This window comes from Schistocerca serialis, chromosome 11 (genome assembly GCF_023864345.2).
Source record: "Schistocerca serialis cubense isolate TAMUIC-IGC-003099 chromosome 11, iqSchSeri2.2, whole genome shotgun sequence".
Taxonomy (NCBI): domain Eukaryota; kingdom Metazoa; phylum Arthropoda; class Insecta; order Orthoptera; family Acrididae; genus Schistocerca; species Schistocerca serialis.
The window spans coordinates 102637897-102660627 of NC_064648.1; the positions used below are offsets into that span (position 1 = coordinate 102637897).

The 22731-nt window shown below is 43.0% G+C and overlaps 1 protein-coding gene across 1 annotated transcript in view; it reads left to right on the plus strand.

The window, feature by feature from the left end:
- LOC126426492 (TSC22 domain family protein 1-like) overlaps positions 1-17393 on the plus strand; it is an 81983-nt gene extending 64590 nt beyond the window's left edge. Inside the window, exons 14-17 of the mRNA XM_050088401.1 lie at positions 1514-1796; positions 3233-3440; positions 5493-5779; positions 14461-17393. Coding sequence (XP_049944358.1) covers positions 1514-1796; positions 3233-3440; positions 5493-5779; positions 14461-14484 — 802 coding nt within the window. The 3' untranslated portion in view covers positions 14485-17393. The remainder of the gene's footprint in view (positions 1-1513; positions 1797-3232; positions 3441-5492; positions 5780-14460) is intronic.
- Positions 17394-22731: the final 5338 nt, after the last annotated feature.

Here is a 22731-nt window from a genome sequence, read left to right on the forward strand (position 1 = left end):
GTTATTTGCCAGTGTATAAAACCTTTACTATTTAAAGAACTGATAAATTCTACAGCACACACACACACACACACACACACACACACACACACACTCTTTTTCCCCAGGCAAAAATACAGTATGCCCAGGGTGAAAGTAAATATCTTCTCCGTTAACTGACAATACAATTTTCATAGGAGCTGTAAAATTTATCAGTCCTTTAAGTAGTAAAGGTTTTATACACTGGCAAAGAACTTCCTGGCACTTTACGAAACATAATCCAGCATAAAAGCAATGTGTTTTGGAAATATCTTTGATGCAACATCAAGTATACTGCACATTTGAGTATTACAGAACACACACACATACACTTTTTCCCCAGGCAAAAATACAGTATGCCCAGGGTGAAAGTACATATCTTCCACGTTAACTGCATGTATTACTATGAGCAGACCTCAAAGTTCTGATTTCTTCCCCATGAACTTAAAATCGCTTTCTCCATTTTTTTCCTTTACTGCATGCTCAGTGCAGAGATGGAATAATGTTGGGGATAGGCTGCAATCCTATCTCAATCTCATCTGAACTGCTGTATCCCTTTTAAAACCCCTACGACTGCAGTGTTGTGGTTTCAGTGCAAGTTGTAGGTAACTTTTGACTCCCTGTGTTTACTCATAGCTACTGTAAAAAATTATTGGGCATGTGTTCCATACAACAGGACCAGATAATCCGACTGTAAATACGAGGGTAATCCCAAAAGTAAGGTCTCCTATTTTTTTATAAGTACATAGACCTATTTATTTCTACAATGGTTAACATCAGTTTACGGCTTGAACATTTAACTATTTTTGACACAATCTCACTTTCTGTCAATGCATTTTTGGAGATCCTGTGGCAGTTTTTGTACGCCCATATCATACCAGCTTGCCGCCATGCTGTTCGGAAAGTTACGAACCTCTTCTTTCACCTCGTTGTCGGAGCTGAATAGCTTTCCGGCCAAATGTTCTTTTAACCTAGGGAAGAGGCGATAGTCACTGGGCGCCAAGTCAGGACTATAGTGTGGGTGGGTGATTATGTTCCACTGAAAGTGTTTCAGGAGAGCAACGGTTTGCCAAGCTATGTGTGGGCTAGCATTGTCATGGAGAATGGGTACGTCCTTCAACGTTCCTCTTGTCCTGTTCTGAATTGCCCGTTTGAGTTTTTTCAGAGTCTCACAGAACCTGTCAGCGTTAGTTGTGGTCCCAGCGATTCAGCTCAAACTACAAGGTGAAAGAAGAGGTTCATAACTTTCCGAACGGCATGGCGGCGAGCTGGTATGACATAAGCATACAAAATCTGCCACAGCGGCTACAAAAATATATTGACAGAAATGGTGATTATGTCGAAAAATAGCTAAATGTAAACCATTGTAGAAATAAACAGGTCTATGTACTTATAAAAAAAAAAATAGGAGACCTTACTTTTGGGATTACCCTCAGAACTCGTTGCCTTTACCGGTTGCTGTCAAATCACTGACCAATCCCCATCCGGCCGACAGGTCGGACCCCGCGGCCGCACGACGGGACGGTGCCGCCCTGACGATGCGCATCATCTCGCACACGACGGCGGCTCCCTTCGTGAGGCAGGGCACGACGAGCGTGACGGTGAACGGGGACGAGCGAGTGGTGCCCGTGGTGCGAGCTGTCGAGCTCAAGAAGTCGGCGTTGCAGCAGGTGGACAGGAACGGACAGGTCGGCAGTGCGGAAGAGGAGGAGAGGTTTGTCGGCGTCAGCTCGCTCGCCAAGAGGTTCTCCGTCCTCGGCGACAACACCGTCGTGCAGGTGGGTTCTAGATACTCGTAGTGTCGAACTACTGTTATCACAGCCACATTTTATGTTCATTTACCAGGTGTACCTGTATGAAATTAGCGTTTTTTTTGTTTTTTTTTGTGAAAATGAAACACTAATTTTGAATTGAAAAGTAAAAACATTTTATTCAAAGTACTGACCATTGCTTTATATACATTTTGACCACCTTTCTGGCAATTTGTGGGCACCACGCCAATAGAAATGTTCGTCTTTTGAAGCAAAACAATCAGACACCCAATTTTCAACTTCTTCGTAAGAATCGAAGTGTTCCTCAGCCGATGTGTTTCCCATTGATGAAAACAAATGGGGGGTGGGGTAGTAGCTCCCAGCCAAGTGTTTTGATTGTATCCTGAACCAGTTTTGCTGTACGTGCAGGTGCATTCTCGTGTAAAAAAAATTACCTTGCCGTGTCTTCTGGCCCATTCTGGTCTTTTTTCGATCAATGCACAGTTCAGATTGATCATTTGTTGTCTGTAGCAATTAGTATTCACAGTTTCACTGGGTTTTAGAAGCTCAAGATACACCACACGTTTCTGATCCCACCAAACACAGAGCACTGTCTTCGTGCCGAATCGATCTGGTTTTGCAGTCGATGTTGGCGGTTGTCCCGGATTAACTCACGATATTTCCCGTTTAGGATTGTTGAAATAAATCCATTTTTCATCGTCAGTAACAATTCGATGCAAAATTTATTTTCTTTCGTGTCTTTGAAGCAAAATTTGACAAATGGTTTTTCAGTTTTCCATCTGTCTTTCATTCAATTTGTGTGGTACCCATTTTCCACACTTTTGGATCTTTCCCATAGCTTTCAAACGGTCAGAAATTGTTTGTTGTGCAACATTTAGCATTGCTGCCATTTGCTTCTGACTCAAAGTATCATCTTAATCCAATATTGCTTGCAATTCGGCATCTTCGAACTTTTTTGGTGGACTTCCACATTCTTCATTTTTTACATCAAAATCATTATTTCTGATCCGTTGAAACCGTCTTTTGCACGTTGCTTCTGATAGAGCACGGTCACCGTATGCCTCGACAAGCATTCGATGCAACTCTCTAGCACTTTTCTTCAAATTAAAACAAAAAATTAATGCGTTCCGCAGGTCATTACTTTCTGGTACAAAATTCGACATTGTTTACACTATGAAAACGTATGATGTTGTTTGTTCCATGACTTGATGTATACTAAATATCTTTGACAGATGTCATACCGACAAAACAAAAAACAAATTAAGGCTCGTTCACAACAAATGTTCCCTATCGACACATTTGTATCTTAACGCTCATTTCATACCGGTACACCGGGTAAGGTGTAATGGTAACAATTCACCCACTGTCATCAAAAGGCAAACGAACACACGCCCGTGTCGAGTAGAGGGCCCGAGTCACTAAGTGCCGCATTCGCTTCACAGAGGCGGAACTCGGGGGTGAGCAGAGTGGCACGGCGACCCGTCTCGGAGCTGGTGACGGCCTCGGATGCAGCGTCCGCGTCCGTATCGGCGGACCCCGTCGGCCCAGTTCACCGGACGGGCAGCTTTGCCAGCCTCGTCTCCGCCAGCAGGGCCAGCCAGCTGGGGCGCTCGGACAGCTCGGACGACACCAGGATCGGCTCCTCGGCAGGTGAGCACTCCTCTGGGGAGGTGGCTGCCGCTTGCACCTCAAATATGCTCACTATTTTTATATTCTTGAATTCAGCATATTTCGTGACAGTACTCACTTTCCCGTTGATGTTTATAAGATGATATTTGACTTTTTTGTGTTGGCTTCAGTCGTCTAGTGGAAGTACGATTCCATAATGCCGTTTCGTCGGCTGCAGAAATGTCCCGGTTCGATGCGTTTGCCTCATTTTTGGTGCTTCAAATACCATTTTTCCGAATATTCTTTCTTCTTGATGTTTATATAAAACAGTAGTAGAATAACTAATTTTTCTGGTCACTTGCAAATTATTATAACGGGGACCTGTACATTGTTCCACAGTCGTACACAGAGTATTCACTGCCGACTGACTACGGTCGAGGACGATTCCAGTGTTAAAGACATTTCACACAACACACAAGCTTCCACTTGTAACCAGTCTCTTTAATATTATTCGTCACATCTACTAATCTATATGCTGTCACTCTCGAACATATAAGCAAATTAGCATAAAATAAGGCAAATTACAATTCACAAAAAATATTCTGATAAAAATATAAGAAAACATTTACAACCTCCCTCATTAGATTTGGTATCGACAAATCCAGTAGAAAATAACCCATCTCCCAGATCCGTAACACACCGGACATTATGACTGACTTGACTCATTATAGTCCTCATCCTCTCCAACGTAAAAATAAGAGTTACTTTAATGACAGAAATAATACGAAAATGATAGATGCTACACACCATATAGTGGAAATGTTGAGCCACAGGGAGGCACAAAAAAAGACTGCTAAACAAGTAAACTTCAACCAAACAGCCTTCGGAATTAGACCCCCCCTCCCACCTACACACACACACACACACACACACACACACACACACACACACACACACACAGACAGTGGTCAAATGTGTGCGAGTCGCGAACGCACACGCACGAGTGTGTGAGAGAGAGAGAGAGAGAGAGAGAGAGAGAGAGAGAGAGAGAGAGAGAGAGAGAGAGGGGGGGGGGGGGGGGGAGGGAGGGGGGGGGGGAGGAGGTTGCAATTCAGAAGGCTGCTTTGCTGAAGTTTACTTGTTTAGCAGTCTTTTTTTGTGCCTCCCTGTGGCTCAACATTTCCACTATATGATGTGTAGCAATCTATCCTTTTCATGATGTTGCCATTACTCCATCCTGTGTTTTCCATTGTTTAAATTAATCACATTTTCTTTCTACGTTTTGATTGTACATCATCTTGAATGTACTGCTATGTTGACCATTATTGTCATTGTTCCTTTCTGAATAACTTGTTTCAGTGTAATAATAGTTTTGAAGGAAGGTAGGAAAAAGTAAATAAAAAAAATGAAAATATAAACACAAATACCAATGCCGGAAGACAGTGCGGACAGATCTGCATTGTGCCGCCTCTATACCTGTCCCTTTTTCCCCCTAAGGTATGTCTATCCGCTCCTGGGATTGGAATGACTCCTTACACTCTCCCTTAAAACCCACATCCTTTCGTCTTTCCCTCTCGTTCCCTCTTTCCTGATGAAGCAACCGTTGGTTGCGAAAGCTTGAATTTTGTGTGTGTGTTTGTGTTTGTTAGTGTCTCTATCAACATACCAATGCTTTTGTTTGGTAAGTTACATTATCTTTGTTTTTAGATATATTTTCCCAACGTGGTATATATTGCACAAACACCCTGTTCCTTCAAACAACCTATAGTATATGGGAATATTGACGGCATTTGATTTTATCGTCGGTGAAATTTCATCTGCAGTGTGTGGATATAATGAAAATTGCTAAATTCTAGCACCCAGAACGCTCTCCGTGACGTAGAACTTTACACACGTGCATAACAGTGCACGTCCCAGCTTCAGATTCACTGTACCTGCACAGTGACAGAAATTTTGAACTTTGTCCTACATTCTCTATAATTCCTGTAGGTATATTACTTTGCACTAAAGTTACAGCCATTTGTAACTGCTATGTTTATTTTCAGCTGTCTCACATTTAGTTTTTCAGCAGATCGGTCACTCGGCTCGTTACAGGTCTGGTGTCACAAAATGGCCTCGTGAGTCCTACGGCGAAGCAGGCACCGGTGACAGTGTCCGCCGCACCCAAGGGCTTCCCTCTGCCTGTCGTCAAGGGCTTCCGGGTGCCCGGGGCCGGAGCGCCGGAACCCAGAAAGGGCATCACGCTCGTCGCTAAGCCCAAGGTGGGCGCGGGGGTGGCCCCTTCTGCGTCCGCACCCGCGCCGGCGCAGAACCCGCATGAGCAGCTGATGGCCGCCATCAGGGGTTTTGGCGGCACTGGAAACCTCGGGAAGCAGACCCAGGTACACGGCACATCAGTTATCTGTACAATTTGTAACCTCCCTCTCGTGCTGTGAGTGAGTGTAAGGATTGACATTTTGCTTTGGAGGCCTCACAAATATCTGTATCAACTGCATTATTAGTCTGTTCTTTCACTTCAGGATGAAATCGGAGGTGACAGTGTTACAGGTAACCGGGTTGCAGTGGAAAAGGATGGCAGGACCAATTGAGAAGGGATGATGTTAACACTTCAAACATTTACTTTAAAATTACTAAGTCACACCATACTTCGTCACTGATAACCTAACACCAATACTCGGTACAATTATCCGATACAGCATAACCACTTCTGGTGAAATTGTTTCCCTAAGGACAGCAGTATTTAAAAAACCGTATTACTGATAGTAAAAATAAAAGATCTTGCATCTTAAAATTTGAATGTTTGGTGCAAGGCTTTCACATATTGTTCGTTCTTAGAAATTTCAATTACCTTAATCTGATGTGAACCTGTAATCGACACCCTCCACCCGTGGGTCTCGCATATCTTCTGTTAGTACGGGCCTGGCCAACACGGAGCCCCGAGCCTTGCAGTGTTTCTTCCCTTTGTGTGCTGCAAGTTGATCTTTCTGCTGTTCTTTTTTCTCTCTCTAACTTTCCAGTGGATAGTCTTCCCGGTGCCGATGGTGCTCGGATCTGGTTTGTGTTTTGTACACTCATTTTCTTACTTTCCAGCCTTGTACAACTTTTCGATATTAACTGTATGGTAGTCTTGTGTTTGACTTGCTACTTTTCTAAATTTCTACAGAAATGTAGATAGTGTAGGGAGTGTCACACAGCCTGGCCTATTTTCCACGTTTGTTCCTTTATCTCTTTGCACCCTTCTTTCTTGCAACGGTACTACAGCAAAATCCAGTGTGGTGACCATTGGTGGGTGGGGGGGGGGGGGGGGGGTCTGAGGAGTGTCGTCAAGTAATTGGTAGCCTCCTGACGACGCAGGGGTACCAAAGCTGGAAACTCCCCATTCGAGCCGAGCAGTATGTGCCCGTCGTGGCTGGGGTACGGGGCCTCTGGGCAGCGATTTACTGGCCAGGTAAGCGTTGCCATAGCTGGGTAGCATCTGTGGGGCCCTTTGGAGTGGGTGGTACTGTGACAGAAGATATGCTGGTGAAGTCAGTTAAGTTTTCTTTTGCTGGTGGCTGAGCAACCCCAGCAGTCTTTTTCTGGAGCTAAGACATATTAAAATGTAGAGAGGTATGACCCCCAAATGCTCTTTTTCCTGGCTGTGCAAATGGAGGAGTGTAGGGCTCATAGAGAAGGCGAGAAATATTCCCCCCAATACTTGGGTTGTTCTCAGATAGACGAGGATTCATCTACTTCTACTTCTACATCTACATTTATACTCCGCAAGCCACCCGACGGTGTGTGGCGGAGGGCACTTCATGTGCCACTGTCATTACCTCCCTTTCCTGTTCCAGTTGTGTACTGTTCGTGGGAAGAACGACTGCCGGAAAGCCTCCTTGCGCGTTCGAATCTCTAATTTTACATTCGTGATCTCCTCGGGAGGTATAAGTAGGGGGAAGCAACATATTCGATACCTCATCCAGAAACGCACCCTCTCGAAACCTGGACAGCGAGCTACACCGCGATGCAGAGCGCCTCTGTTGCAGAGTCTGCGACTCGAGTTTGCTAAACATCTCCGTAACGCTATCACTCTTATCAAATAACTCTGTGACGAAACGCGCCGCTCTTCTTTGGATCTTCTCTATCTAGTCTGTCAACCTGACCTGGTACGGATGCCACACTGATGAGCAATACTCAAGTAGAGGTCGAACGAGTGTTTTGTAAGCCACCTCCTTTGTTGATGGACTAAATTTTCTTAGGAATCACCCAATGAATCTCAACCTGGCACCCGCCTTACCAACAATTAATTTTATATGATCATTCCTCTTCAAATCGTTCCATATGCATACTTCCAGATATTTACAGATGTAACTGCTACCAGCGTTTGTTCCACCGTCATATAATCATACAATAAAGGATCCTTCTTTCTATGTATTCCCAATACATTACATTTGTGTATGATAAGGGTCAGTTGCCAGTCCCTGCACCAAGTGCCGATCCGCTGCAGATCTTCCTGCATTTCGCTGCAATTTCCTAATGCTGCAACTTCTCTGTATACTATAGCATCATTCGCGATAAGCTGCACGGAACTTCCTTTTCGACTAGAGAGCCTTTGTTCTCAATTGAACATCTTGAGGGCAAGTTTGGGGAAGTGGCAGCAATTTCAAAAATTAAAATGGCTCTGTTCAACATAAAATGGCCTTTCATGCTCAGTCACAGGTACTGCTCGCCAGTATAACGCCCCGTAAAAGTCATATTCCACTGAGGTATCCTTTTACAGGCGTGTCCAGTGGGGACCGAAAGACAACAGTGTGTAGTGGATGCCAGAGTCTTCATCTCAGCCTGTGAAGGTGACTCGTTACCAGAGACGGTCGAGGCGACGGTGTTTCGTCGTGATGTCGAGCCGTATGTTCCTCCTGTTGTGCAGTGCTACAAATACGTTGAGATTTGGACACTGTCTGTGAAAGTTGTGGCTGCTAGTTGCACAGGAATGTTCCTTGTGCCCATCCTTCCACCTGTATCAGCTGTGGAGAGCACCATGCCCTTCTTTACCAGAATGACCATTTTCAGACGAGAAAAGAAAATCTGAGAATACGAGACTCACCTGCCCTCACGTATCTAGAGGCCGAGAAGACGTACGGTCGCCTACTTTCTACACGTACGGCAGTGACGTACGCTACTACTGTGACGACATCGTACTCTTTAGTTACTGTACCGTGGCCCTCCGTGTCTGCTACGTGGAGCCCCTGGGACCGCCAGACTGCACCCGCTGCCCTGGTGGTCGGTGCCCTCCCCAAACTGCTTCCCGCACACCCTCTTCTGGCGGCATCGATATCCCGTCTGCTGGGTATCTCGGTGTCTGACCCCCGGCTGGAGAAGCTATACCCAACTGCGGCATCCCGTACCGAGAAGGTATCGTCCCTCTGTATACTCCTTTCCGGGGAATCTGTTGACCTGCAATTGGATGCCACTCAGTGACTGAAGTAGCCACAGGCTGCAGGTTCACGTTCCTCCTCTGTCCCAGAATCGGTGGCAGATGAGCCTTCACAGATCTGTGATTCATCCAGGGACAAGAATGAAAAGACTTAGTCCTCCAAAAACAGGCAGATTCGACTGCCCCTGTGCCGCCAGGCCACACGTGTTCCACCTCAGTATCTGAGGCAGCATTCTTGGTGGCCCCTGTGGGCTCGGATCCTCCCCCAAGCGTACTGTTTTGAAACACACTTGTATCGACGGTGTATCTTCACAACCAGTGGTAGCAGGCAGCACTGAGGCACGACGTGCCTCCTTGGTCTCTTCACGTCCCTACTGGGTACTGATATTGTGATCCTCCGGTGGAATTGTAGTGGTTTTTTCTGTCACTTGGCTGAGCTGTGACACCTTTTGTGTGTGTCCCACTACTGAAAGCGGGTAAAGAGACCCTCAGGATGAACATCTATTGCCCAGTTAGTCTCACTAATGTTCCCCGCAAGTTGCTCGAATGTGCAGTGAGCCGACAGCTGTGTCTCGAGTTTCGGGCTATCTCGGCTCCGTCTCAGTGCGGTTGTAATGCTGACAGTTTGGTCTGCCAGGAGTCTGCTATTCGGTCAGCTTTTGCCCGGCATCGACATCTTAGAGCTGTCTTTTTTGATTCGTGTACGGCTTAAGACACCGTTTGACACCACCACATCCTCGCCACCCTCCACGAGTGGGGCCTTCGGTGCCATCTTCCAATTTTTGTCCGAACCTTCTTCTCTCGCGGTACTTTCTGGGTTCGAGTTGGTACTTCCCACAGTATTCCCTGTGTACTAGTGAATGGGGTCTCACGAGGCTCTGCATCGAGTGTTCCCCTTTTCCGAGTGGCTACCGATGCTCTTATCTGCAGCTGTGAGGCTGCAGTGTCACCTTCCTCGCATGCTGATGACTTTTGCACCTACTGTTGCTCCTGAACTGTGGATGTCGCATAATGCCGACCGCAGGGTGCTGTACAAAATGCACAGTCCTGGGCTCTCACGCACACCTTCCTGCATTCGGCCACCGAGACACGTGTCGTGCACTTCTGTCACCGTCGTTCTGTCCTTCCCCGGCCAGAACTCTACCTAGAGGACCGAATGGTCGATGTGATGGAGTCGTATTGTTTCCTGGGATGGGTGTTTTTGGTACCTGGTTTACGTGGCTTTCTCACGTTTGTCAACTTAAACAGATGTGCGGGTCGCACCTTCGTACTCTTTGCCGTCTCGTGTGTCAGTAACATCAGCTGGGATACAGACCGCTCTACACTTTTGCAACCCTACCTAGGTTGGATCGTGTCGTGCCTCGAATACGGTGCCTGATGTAAGTCTCGGCACCGCCTTTTGCGGATGCTGTATCAGATACACCGTTGTGGGGTCCAACTTGTGACAGGTGCCTTTTGGATCGGCCTTCTGAAGGGCCTACTCGTAGAGGCAGGCATCCCTGCCCTACATATAGCGCATTGACAACTGCTGCTCATTTGTGCAATCCACATTAGTTGCTCCCCTGAGCATCTGAAGTACCACGTACTTTTCCCCATTTAGGGGGATCCACCTCACACGGCAGGTCTGGAATCGCGATCTCTGTTCGAATAGTATGTATTCCGAACTCCATCTTTCTCAAGTGTCACCACTTGTCAGTGAGAAGTTGTGTGTGTACCTAAGGAGTATACTCCGTACTCGGATCTACCTCGATGTCTCTTTCGGACTGAATGACTCGACAGGTCCTACGGTCCTTCAGCACCTGTGCCTGGATGTCACAGGCGCATTTCCAGGCTCGGAACGGTAGACACTGACGGCTCTACTGTTGACAGACGAACTGGCTTGGCCTACAAATTTGCGAGATACACTCCCTGTCGAACATATACAGTGGACTAGCCCTCGACCGTGTCCATTCTCGCACTTAATCGGCAGTGACTCCTCGAGTAGTCTTCGGGCTGTCGAGCAGCGATAGCCTGTGACCGTTGCTTACAACTGTCTGGGATCTCACGTACGACCTCCGTCACGCGGGCTGTGTGTGGAGTCCCGGTCACATTGGGATCTTGGGGAACAAACGTGCCGACCGGTAGGCCGAGTTGGCTGCCTAGATGTCAACTTTGGAGACGGAGGCCACAACCGGACTTCTGGCCAACTGTACGCCGACAGCTTTCAGAGGCTCAGAATGTGGATCGGTGTGCCTCTGTTCCTCCGAATGCTGAAGGACACCACAACTGTGTGGCAGCCTTCCCACCGTGCTTCTCGCAGGGAATCTACTGTCTCTTTTGGCTTCACACTGGCCACACTCGGCCGAGTCAGTGATTGCGTCCTCAGACGTGAGGATCTGTCCCACTGCCGGTGAGGTGCCAGTCTCGCAGTGGCCCACATCCTACTGGATTGCTCTGATTTGACCACCTCATAGCAAAACCTTAAACTTGCTTACATGTTACATCTGGTGCTAGCAGGCGACACTGTAGTGGCCAATTTGGTTTTGCATTTTTTCTGTGAAAGTGTTTTTTTTTTTTTTTTCTCTCTTATCTGGCAGCCGCTCGAGGGATCGGACTGGTGCCCCGTCGCCCTACCCGAAGGGCTTGGGGCTACCCTTGCTCAGCGGTCTGGCCTGACTCCTGCCCTTCCCGAGTTTTTAGTTTTTCTTATTCTTTTACACCTGTTGTTGGTCAACAGACATTTAGACATTGTTCTCTTTCCTGACATTATATTTGTAGTTTTCTTGTGGCAATGGAGGATGTCAAAGCACTGGTCAGAAGCAGAAGGCGCCTCTCCAGTTCTGTGACGTGTCCCGAGGGACTCCAGCTTGCTTTGTAGGCGTGTAAACTCTCCCACCTTCACCATTTTACCCTTCTCTCACTTCTGCTCACTTCAGTCTCGAGGCTTTTTCAGTTCTCAAATACAATCGAGGCCATTGGGATTTGTCTTTTGTGTCCTTCTTCTCTGGGAACTATTTACAGTTTGACACACAATGGATTGAGGGATTGATGACCTCTTAGTGTGGTCCCTGTAACTCCATCAGTCAATCTATCCATCTGTCCATCCTCCCATCAACTGCCTCCTTTCTTGACTTAATCACACGGCAGAATGAACATAACCAAATCGATTACTAAATTTTTAAGCGTACGAGAATACGTGATAGAATCTGCAACTGAATATACAAATTTGGTTTAAGACTGTACAAGACTCAACAGTAAGCAGATGATTTCAATGTCCGTACTAGCATTAGTTTTGATACAATTACAGACGGTCTTGACGATCGGTCTGTCACACATCTTGTCCGACAATATACATTTTCCATCTGTCTCACTTCACGTAAACATGAGACAGTTTCAGCTCTTACACCTGACACAGTTTAGTATCAGAGACTAGCAATAAGTGTTTAGAAGACAAATAGCTTCAACAGTACGTCTCGGCTACACAGTCCTCGTGTGGCTTCTATCGATGTAATTAGTGAACGAGGAGACGACTGACACTGTGATGACCCTCTCCTCGTGAATTTCTTTAACACAACTCATCTGAGCCACCATTTAGTCTCTTAAGTCGGAGGCTTCACAAACTGCAGAAGACTAGGCTTTAACCACGAGGACGAGCAGTACGATACCGACACACCGTACGTTAATGTTTGACAGAGGTGATGAGCCTACTCTATTGGCAAATGTCAGTACCTTTTGCAAACTTCCCATTAGCTCTGCAGCTGCATTTAACACTGCACATATCTGGCCATTTGAGACACATTACGTGCACTGCTGTTTCCTTCGAGTCACCGTGCCTCTTACTTTCTGCGTACACGAAGTTAACTACTCTTGTCAGTATAGCTCGCATCGAGTAAACACCTGCACAGTCGTTCGACTCCCCACTTCCCAGACGAGCGCGGGTTCACGGAGTGAGATGGTGCAGTGGTTAGCACACTGACTCGACTGTTCGAATCCACATCTGGCCATCCCGATTTAGGTTAGCCGTGATTTCCCAAAATTGCTTCGGGCAACTGTCGGAATGGTTCCTTCGAAAGTGCACGGCCGACTCCCTTCCCCACCCTTCCCTAATCTGATGGAAGCGATGACCTCACTGTTTGATCCACTCTTCCCCAAATCGACCGACCGACCCACCCCGGGGTTCCTTCTGTCTGCGTGCACCTGTCGTCTCTCTCGACGACTTCCGATCTTCCTCCTTCGGAGCCTGCCTGTTCTGTAGATAAACCCCTTTCCTCCTCGGAGGAGTTCCACATATGTAGGCAGAGCCGGGTTGGCTAGCGCCGACTAAATCGTCGTGCCGTACGTAGCGCGAGAGGAACCTGGGCTTGTGTGGAAGGTGAAGAGCTGAGCGAGTCCACAGGTGTTTACTCGATGGCTGCTATGCTGACAACAGCGGCTAGCATTGTGCGTGGAGGTAGTAAGAGTGAGTCAAAGAAGACAATATAAATGTAAACGTAGTCCGTAGCAGGCTGTAATGTAAAAATCGCATTTTTATTTTTTTATTAAACATCTGGAGGTTGTGGATCCCCACAAATAGAAAATTTAAAAGAAGACAATGATTTAGGTAATACGTCTCGTGGGGCCAAATACGTGGTGTTAAATGCAGCTGATGGGCTAATGGGAAGTTTGCAAAAGGTACTGTCATTCGCCAATATTGCAGGCTCTTCATCCCGGTCAGATATTAATTTAAAGTGTGTCAGTATCACACTGATCGTCCTTGTTGTTGAAGCCTTGTACTCTGTGGTCTGTGAAGCCTTTGACTGAGTATTGTTTGTACTTAACCTGCTGTCATCAGTTTTTCTGTCATCAATCAATATTGCAAATAGTGCAGTAGTCTAGTTGACGATTTCTGGTCAGGGAGAATTCTGTGGTTTATTTTTGGTGCAAATACATTCATAAGTAAAGTAATTTCTTGTGACAATATTTTAGTTACATTTTTTTTAAATTTCAGTTTTTCTGTCGTCAGTCAATATCGCAAATAGTGCAGTAGTCTAGTTGACGATTTCTGGTCAGGGAGAATTCTGTGGTTTATTTTTGGTACAAATACATTCATAAGTAATGTAATTTCTTGTGACAATATTTTAGTTACATTTTTTAAAATTTCTATTCTGTTTTCATCATATCAACATAATACACATTAATAGGGTGCTTCCAGATGTTTTGCCGAGTTGTCGTTACCATTTTATACGCAATATTTTGACTTCCCGATGTTTTTCTGAGTTGTCGTTTCCATTTTGTATGCAATACTTTGACAACCGACTTGGCCGATCTGTTATTCCAGGCAGCGAGGACACCTAACGACAAAACTTAAAACGCCAGAAGAAAGGTGACACGGTTGTCAGAATATTGCGTGTAGAATGGAAACGACAATCTTTCAGAAGCACAGATTTAATCTCTCGGAGGCATTCTGAGAGTTCACATCAAACATTAATAAAAACTGCCATACTGGAACTGTCACAAAAAAGAGCTTCGAATAAATTGACACGGCTGGAGGCTCGAAAAAGTTTCAGTAGTTTATTTTGCTGTGAGACTGTGCATTCCTACAGCACCTATACATATTTTATGATTTTAATTCCTTTTGTTGTCATTAGAAATGGATAGTTTATTTCATTTTTTGTGATCTTCATTTTTTAGAATGTTGCCGAGTGCGAGAGTTGAGCAGTCCGCCGCTGCAGCTTCCTCGGAGATATGTGACAGAACAGCGTGGGAACTTACTGCATTGCAGAGGCCTCCCTCTGTGTTAAGAGGACGATAGTGCAAGTGAGAGACGTCAGATGCTGAAATACCGAATGCAGTAGACAGAGATGACAGTGCCGCGCCCGAAAGCCTAGGTGTCAGTCGAGCCTGGTGCCTCCTGTGCTGGGACAAACACAGAGACCCGGAGGTTGTGCCACTGAGAGCAGAAAATGCACTGCACAACATTAGTCTGTCAGTTCCGACAATCGGAAGAGTGTTCGGTGTTGGGTGTATCGAACTGCACGGTGGTGATACGTTTGTGAGTGTGTTTAGGCTGCTGTGTGATATACGTGCAGTATCTTTGTTGTGTGTATGTATGTATGTATTTTTTTTTCCTTTTTTTGTGGAACTCTTTAGTTTTCAAGGCTGGAAGAGAGACTGAATGTGTTAAGAAATCTGGCAGCTTTCAAATGTGACGAATTTTGCCCTCATTCTTTGTAAAAGAAGCTGGAGCAGTGTAAAAGTTTCTGTCATTTTTCTCAAGTGACAAAATGTTCAGGACACGTGAAGGGATTTTGATAGAGCATTTTCTGTTGTTCTGAAAGAGATTTTCAGTAGTGGGACACATTTGTTGTTTGGAGAAATCGGGAATTACGGTGACGACAGTGTGCCCACCTTTCCTCGACCGTTCAGAATTATTAGTACGTTTGTCGAGGAAGGACAACTTCGTAGGCTGTACTGTGCTGTGGAGTGCTTTGTGTGCTCAGTAAACGAAAACTCGAGGGCATTTTTACGTGGAACGGATGAAGTGAATACCGTGAAAGGAATAAGGGTGCATAAGGCACTCCGTAGTTTCCCTCGTGTCGGAAATGTGCCTTTATTGCATTCGTTCCGCTCGTCAGTTGATCGTTAGGGGTGCACCGTACTAAAGTGTTTGGTTGCTAGCAAAAGGGGAAGCCTCGTCTTCGAACAGCTTATTTAATTTCTGGTACAGTCACCCATTCCACTTAATCTGCTTTGTTTTAGTAATGTGGGACCAATTACTTTTCATATTTTTGTTTTAGGAATGATAACAGTGAGTGTTGTAAATGGCAGTGATATCTAAAAATGAAGACTGCATTTCACAAAATGGCATCACTGTGTTCATAGACACAAAAGTATTCTTTCGTGTTTGTGTGTGTTTTATTGGAGTTGTAGAAGGTGAAATAATTTCAAGATAATACACACACAGTTAACAGAAAAGAGAGGGGAACCCATCAGTTTTTTCTTCTCGGGTGAAGCAGTGGGCGTAAAATAATTTGTTGCAGTTTTAGGACGAGAAAGCAGATATTATTTTTGCCTCGTGTGTGTGACTTATATTTTTGATATGTTATGTAAAGGACATTTGTATTGAAAATGCTGGGATTTAAAAAAACCAACTTGGAGATGCTAAACGTTTTTCTACTTAAAGCAGGGAGGACTAGAAAATTCCCTTATTGTTCTTTTGAAGGAGATACCTGTCACTTGTTATATGGATGTTTCATGCTCTAAACAGTCATTACTTTTTAAAGAAAAACGTAAATATATAATCAAATCAAAATATGTTGTATTGGAAAGAAAGGGTCATTTATGTAACAATGGGATTACTTTTCATTGTATTCTGATGATTTCTGTATTCATGTATGCTATCATGTTTGGGTTTTTTGTTGTTAAAGTGTGTAATCAATGCTAATGGAGAAAATTACATATTTATTCCATGGGGTTTGTTTATGATATTATTATCCACATTACGTATTAATGTTTGTTATTAATCAGGGGCATTTTATGACTGTGGAAGTGGCTTTTGTTATTTATGTCTAAAATTAATTGTATGTTCTTTGTCTTTAATGGAAAAGAAGGGAGAGCACTGAAGTGGTACAGGTGCAGCATTGAAGCTGTGCAGACGTGCTAATTCTCTCAAGTTTTAAACGATTTCGGATCTTCATAGAAAACAATGTTGAAGAGCACTTTTAGCTCTTTATTGAAACAAATTGTTTTACATTTGGAACTAAATGTACTCTGTAAACAATAGGATGGTGTGTTTCCCGGAAGCACTCACCTGATCAAAAATGGTCGGTGCCTTCAGTTTACTGTTCAGTCCGTGGCCTCTTATGATGGCCATTTTTTTCCCCCTTTTGCTCCAGAGCCAGTCGGCGCAAGTCTTGTGCTAGTCATATATAATTTTCTCTTGTGACGAGATGCACATGTTACGGTCATGCAATTTTCCTCTTGGTGTCATGTGGGGCATTTCCTCTTCACGTTTCTGTCAACGCTGTACAAAAAAAAAAAAAATTCAAAGGAATATCTACACTTTGTCATGTATATTTAACTTCCTATATTTATTGGTAAACTGGTGTGTCAGTTTATAGCTGAATGTTCTGGCACATAGTTCTGAAAGAGTTAATGTTTTTTAGCTTATTCTTTCTTCTCGTTGTCTATTCCACTTCTCCAGTGACCTTCTGTTTCACCATCTCCCACCCACATGTGTGTGGAACTAGATTTTTTTTATATACACATATGTTAGCTCACTTGAGCTGTGATTACCCAATGGGGATGTTGTGATGTGGCTAAAGTTTTGTTGAGATGCTCTGAAACTGTCTGTACCTTGCTAGATCGTTCTTAAGTCACTCATCTTCTTGTTCCTTTGCTGATTCTGTAAGCTGTGTCATCTCGTCACAGCCCTGTGTAACATGTTGAACTTTTTTGTTTTCATTCTTTGTTGTAAATAACATGCATATACATTACAAATTATCAGACTGTTTCTATGATTATAATTATGTATCATTATTGTAATTAATTCATTATGTATGTATCATCACTGAAGTGTCAAATGTTTTTGTTGTGGTAAAATAAATAGAAAATTATATTAATAATAGAGACTTGTTTATATGAAACCTTTGTAACTGGCTGCTATAACCTCCCTTACCCTCTTTGTTTCTTGCTGGTGGATTAAACCAGTCTGCAATTGTCTCGTGGTCTTACTGTCAACTCCCGTATTTAAAAACGGAACTTGGCTAAGAGGAGCAGTTACAATAGTTCAATATTTTCTCACTAAGAGAAGTTAATTATTTTCTGCTTATTGGAATTTGTCTTTTTTTCCATCATCAGTCATTGTTCTCAATGGTTCATATGCATAGGAAATATTTCCTTGGTGTGAGTGGTCTTTTGGTTCTGCATTCTTTTAACATTGCTCTTACAAGTGAAACATGTCAGCCTTTTTTTTATGCTTAAAATTTGTTTTCCTCTTGTGATTCAACAAAAATTCTGCCATGGAAATGTTACCACTTTTGCACAGTTTTACGTTATACACAGAAATACCTCTACCTTGCATAGAGTCCAGAATGGACAATGATCAGGACTCACAACTGACATTCGAGTAGTTCAGTGATTGACAATGCTTCTCACTCATTTTCTTACCTTTCTTTCATTTGTAATTACCACATTAGTTTTCCCCATGTAAATAATTTGTTTTGCACACAGAGAATTTTAATATAAATATCATTAAATTTGTACAGCATTGAATTCTGTAGCATACAAACCACCATTATGAGTAATTTATGAAAATATTTGAACTTCAATGGTTTCATATTTCAGACAATTGAAGAGATCAGCAGATGATACTGTTAATCTGCTAGAGTGAATTTTGAGTTATTTGATGCTCTATGCCTGGTTAAATTCGAAGACAAGAACATAAGTGCAGTACGACAAATGGTTTCCACAGAAGACACTTTTTCCTATTGGTACATGAGGGATTACTTGTTACCACTATGTAGTGCAATTCAAATGTACTATCAGACTATTTTTTATTAAATTTCTTCCACAGATCTCTACACTAAAAGGTTATCACTGCTTCAGATGTAGATGAAATTAAGAGTAACAGCTATACACTTACCAGTTTTTACAAAATTATTCTTTTTTAAATTTCAGTTAGCATAATAATTACATATAAGATACAGATCACATTTGGTAATAAGAAGCACAATTTTTATCACATTAATTTTCAAGTGGTTCTAATATTTCAGGAAATGTTAATGTTTCAGTTGTGTACGTATAAGAACGTTGAGAGATGCCATATTATCTGTATGTTTCAAATGACTTTACGGATTTTGGTGAATTTTCATACAATGAAATCAGTTAAAACGACAACTTGGCTATAACGTCGTGATTTCTGTGGTAAGGCTATGTTCCTTGTAAGGAACACACTTCTCACCCTTGCTTAATACAACAAATGTACATGTGTGTATGCAGTTTTAGCTGGGCGTGCTGAAAACTGTTGATGTGCACTGTATCGCGTAACTTTTTGAAAATGCTGTTAATTCATTCAATGTTATTCCTACTGTATGAAATGGTTTTGAAAATACTCTTTTATGTTTGTTAAAAGCCATGGCTAAATTTTCTCAGGGCGCTATCACCAGAAATATCATACGTATCCCATCATGAAGACATCTGTCTTACTCACAATGGATTAAAAATCTTTCTTTAATATTGCGCGATAATCCATTAAACACAATGCTTGATTTTTTTTTTCTGTGAGGCTTGATGCTCCAGGATAGCTGTCTATGTGCAATGGCAGTGTAAGCATTTCTATAAATTCCAGTTAATAAAAAACTGTACCTTTGGCCTGATATGAAATGGAAAATATTAAAAGACACCATTTTCCATTTATTGAGATTATTCTTTTTAACACTTTTAGCATGAAATGACTATTAAAAGAGCTTATATCATTTTTATCATTAATAGCGTCACTACAATAATGAGCCTACACAAAAATGTCCAGGGCAACATTTAATTATTATATAACTAAATCTTATTCAGGAAAGGTACTCACTACTGACAAAAACACATTTTATAACCAGTAGTTTCATATATGTATATATAAAACAAATTAATATTGCTACATATAATTGTATGAATTACAGACAGTGAACATTAAGCGTCTGTCAGCTAGAACGTCAGAATCGAGAAGACAGTGAAACAAAAAACGCTCATTCTTTTTATACAAAATGGACAAATATCATGATTATTTCGATTCTGAAAGCGCAGATCAAGCTTCTTTATTGTTGCATATTGACGTATTTATACTCATCTTTTACCGGAGGCTATGCTATAAAAGCCCCCTGGAATGCCATTTGCGTAGTTACATACAGTGTCGCAAATGGCATTCCACGATAGCATATTTCCGTTGATAATGTCTGTGTCCAAACAGGTGATGATAGACATATTTGATCTAATCATGGTATTAATATATTTTAAGTTTGTCTGCATCCAAACAGGTGACGACAGATTTATGTGATTTGTTTTATTATTATTATTGTTATTATTGATTGAATTTGTCTGCATCCAAACAGGTGACAACAGATAATTATATTAATAAGTTTGAAGTATGCCTGCATCTGAACAGGTGACCGCAGACACATGTGATTTCAATAATTAGAATAATACAGTTACTTCCTTGTAGTTCTTGCACATGGATGAATTTTACTCTAAAGTTGAGTGCAGTCTTTTTTACTATATTTCCTTTTAATAATTTGTTTTATGCTCTCCCATTTGGGTAAAAGTCACTGGGAAATGTAGGGAAAATTGGGGCAGAGCTATAAAGATTGTACTTTTATTCAACATTTAAATACATAATTATAGATACAAATAATTTCAATTCGGTCTGTCGTCAATATTTTTTACAAAAATTAAAGTGTTCGTCGTTAATTTTCTTCTGTGGTAAGCTGGTGAATTGGTAAGGGAGTGGATGCCGGATTGTGCCCCCGACAGCGCGTACTGCAGATTGTAACGTCACCGAGGTGAGCGATCAGCTGACGTGCGACAGCGACGACCCGCACACACTGTGTACTGGACGTGTGTCGTCTTCTACCGTCCTCACAGTTGTTCTCTGTCACCGCTCCACAGCAAAATTTCATGATATGCAAGGACAGCAGCATAAGTTCATTATAAATAAATAGATGTTTATTCCTGCGGATGAGAAAAACGCGTGATTATTCGTCCTGTTTTATTGTCTTCAATCGGCACCAGTTCCTGTCATTTTGCGTATGAATTAATCTTTCACTCATTAATATACTCGAAGTCCACTGCATGACACTGCTGTTCCAGTACAGTTTATCACACTCTTGTTGAAGTTTATATTTCAGTTTTGTATTGCTGTAAGACTCGGTTAAAATTCACAGTTTGTCACACGTTAACATTAGCTTCATACAGTTGCTGTGCCCCAGAGTTCTGTTACACACCACAATGTCTATAAAGTCACAAACAGGTACCTTCGGACACGCTTGCGCAGATCGGCTGTTCTGTTTGCTTGCGCAGGCGGATTCCCATTGTTGACTTCATCCCCTCGGATTATAGATTTTCTGACTTCCGTTTTGATCAGCTGTGCTTAGACTGTGTTAAATAACGTCCTTGTCTGAAATCCACTTATTAGTTTGCCACGGTCTGTAAACTATTCACTACATTTAACTTTTATACACTGTAGGAAAACCAACGTCTCTGGCATCGTACCGTTTATATTGTTTTATGAACACTCCTTATTACACTATAGTTCCTGTGAATTACTTTATTTTTGGTCACACTGAATCCAGTGTATTGACACAATGTTCATTCAGGTCTATGCACACACAGTCACTGTTCTTTACAGTCTCTTGTGGCACATTAAATCGTTCATTAATACTTTAACACTTTATTTACATGACAAAATACACAATGTACTCAAGTGCACATTATACCTCATTACAATCTACACTAGGTATTGGTAGCATTAGTACCTTGCTGCTCCATATGCTTAGCCAATTAGACACGCCCCCCCTCCCCCCCCCCCTCCCACATACCTTTTTTTTTTTTTTTTTTTTTTTTTTTTTTTTTTTTTTTTTTTTTTTTTTAAAAATTGCTACACCAAGAAGAAATGCAGATGATAAACGGGTATTCATTGGACAAATATATTATACTAGAACTGACAGGTGATTACATTTTCACGCAATTTGGGCGCATAGATTCTGAGAAATCAGTACCCCAAACAACCACCTCTGGCCGTAATAATGGCCTTGATACGCCTGGGCATTGACTCAAACAGAGATTGGATGGCATGTACAGGTACAGCTGCCCATGCAGCTTCAACATGATACCACGGTTCATCAAGACTAGTGACTGGCGTGTTGTGACGAGCCAGTTGCTCGGCCACCATTGACCAGATGTTTTCAATTGCTGAGAGATGTAGAGAATGTGCTGGCCAGGGTAGCAGTAGAACATTTTCTGTATCCAGAAAGGCCGTTATAGGACTCGCATCAAGCGGTCGTGCATTATCCTGCTGAAATGTAGGGTTTCGCAGGGATCAAATAAAGGGTAGAGCCACGGGTCGTAACACATCTGAAATGTAACGTCCACTGTTCAAAGTGCCGTCAATGCAAACAAGAGGTGAGACGGACGTGTAACCAGTGGCACCCCATACCATCACGCTGGGTGATACGCCAGTATGGCGATGACAAATACATGCTTCCAATGTGTGTTCAACTACGGTGTCCCCAAACACGGATGCGACCATCATGAAGGTGTAAACAAAACCTGGATTCATCCGAAAAAATGACGTTTTGCCATTTGTGCTCCCAGGTTTGTCGTCGAGTACACCATCATAGCTACTCCTGTCTCTGATTCAGCGTCAGGGGTAACTGCAGCCACGGTCTCCGAGCTGATAGTCCCTGCTGCTGCTGCCGCAAACGTCGTCAAACTTTTCGTGCAGATGGTTGTTGTCTTGAAAACGTTCCATCTGTTGACTCAGCAATCTAGACTTGGCTTACGATCCGTTAAAGCCATTTGGATAAGATGCCTATCATCTTGACTTCTAGTGATATGAGGCCCTTGGGATCCAGCACGACATTCGGTATTACCCTCCTGAACCTACCGATTCCATATTCTGCTAACAGTCATTGGATCTCGACCAACGCGAGCAGCAATGTCACGATACAATAAACTGCAATTGCGATAGGCTACAATCAGACCTTTATAAATGTAGGAAACGTGATGGTACGCATTTCTCCTCCTTCCACGAGGCATCACAACAACGTTTCACCAGGCAACGCCAGTCAACTGCTGTTTGTGTATGAGAAATCGGTTGGAAACTTTCCTGATGTCAACACACACACACACACACACACACACACACACATTATTTATAAAAATTATTAATGTCCTTATATGGGTATTAACCCACTGGTT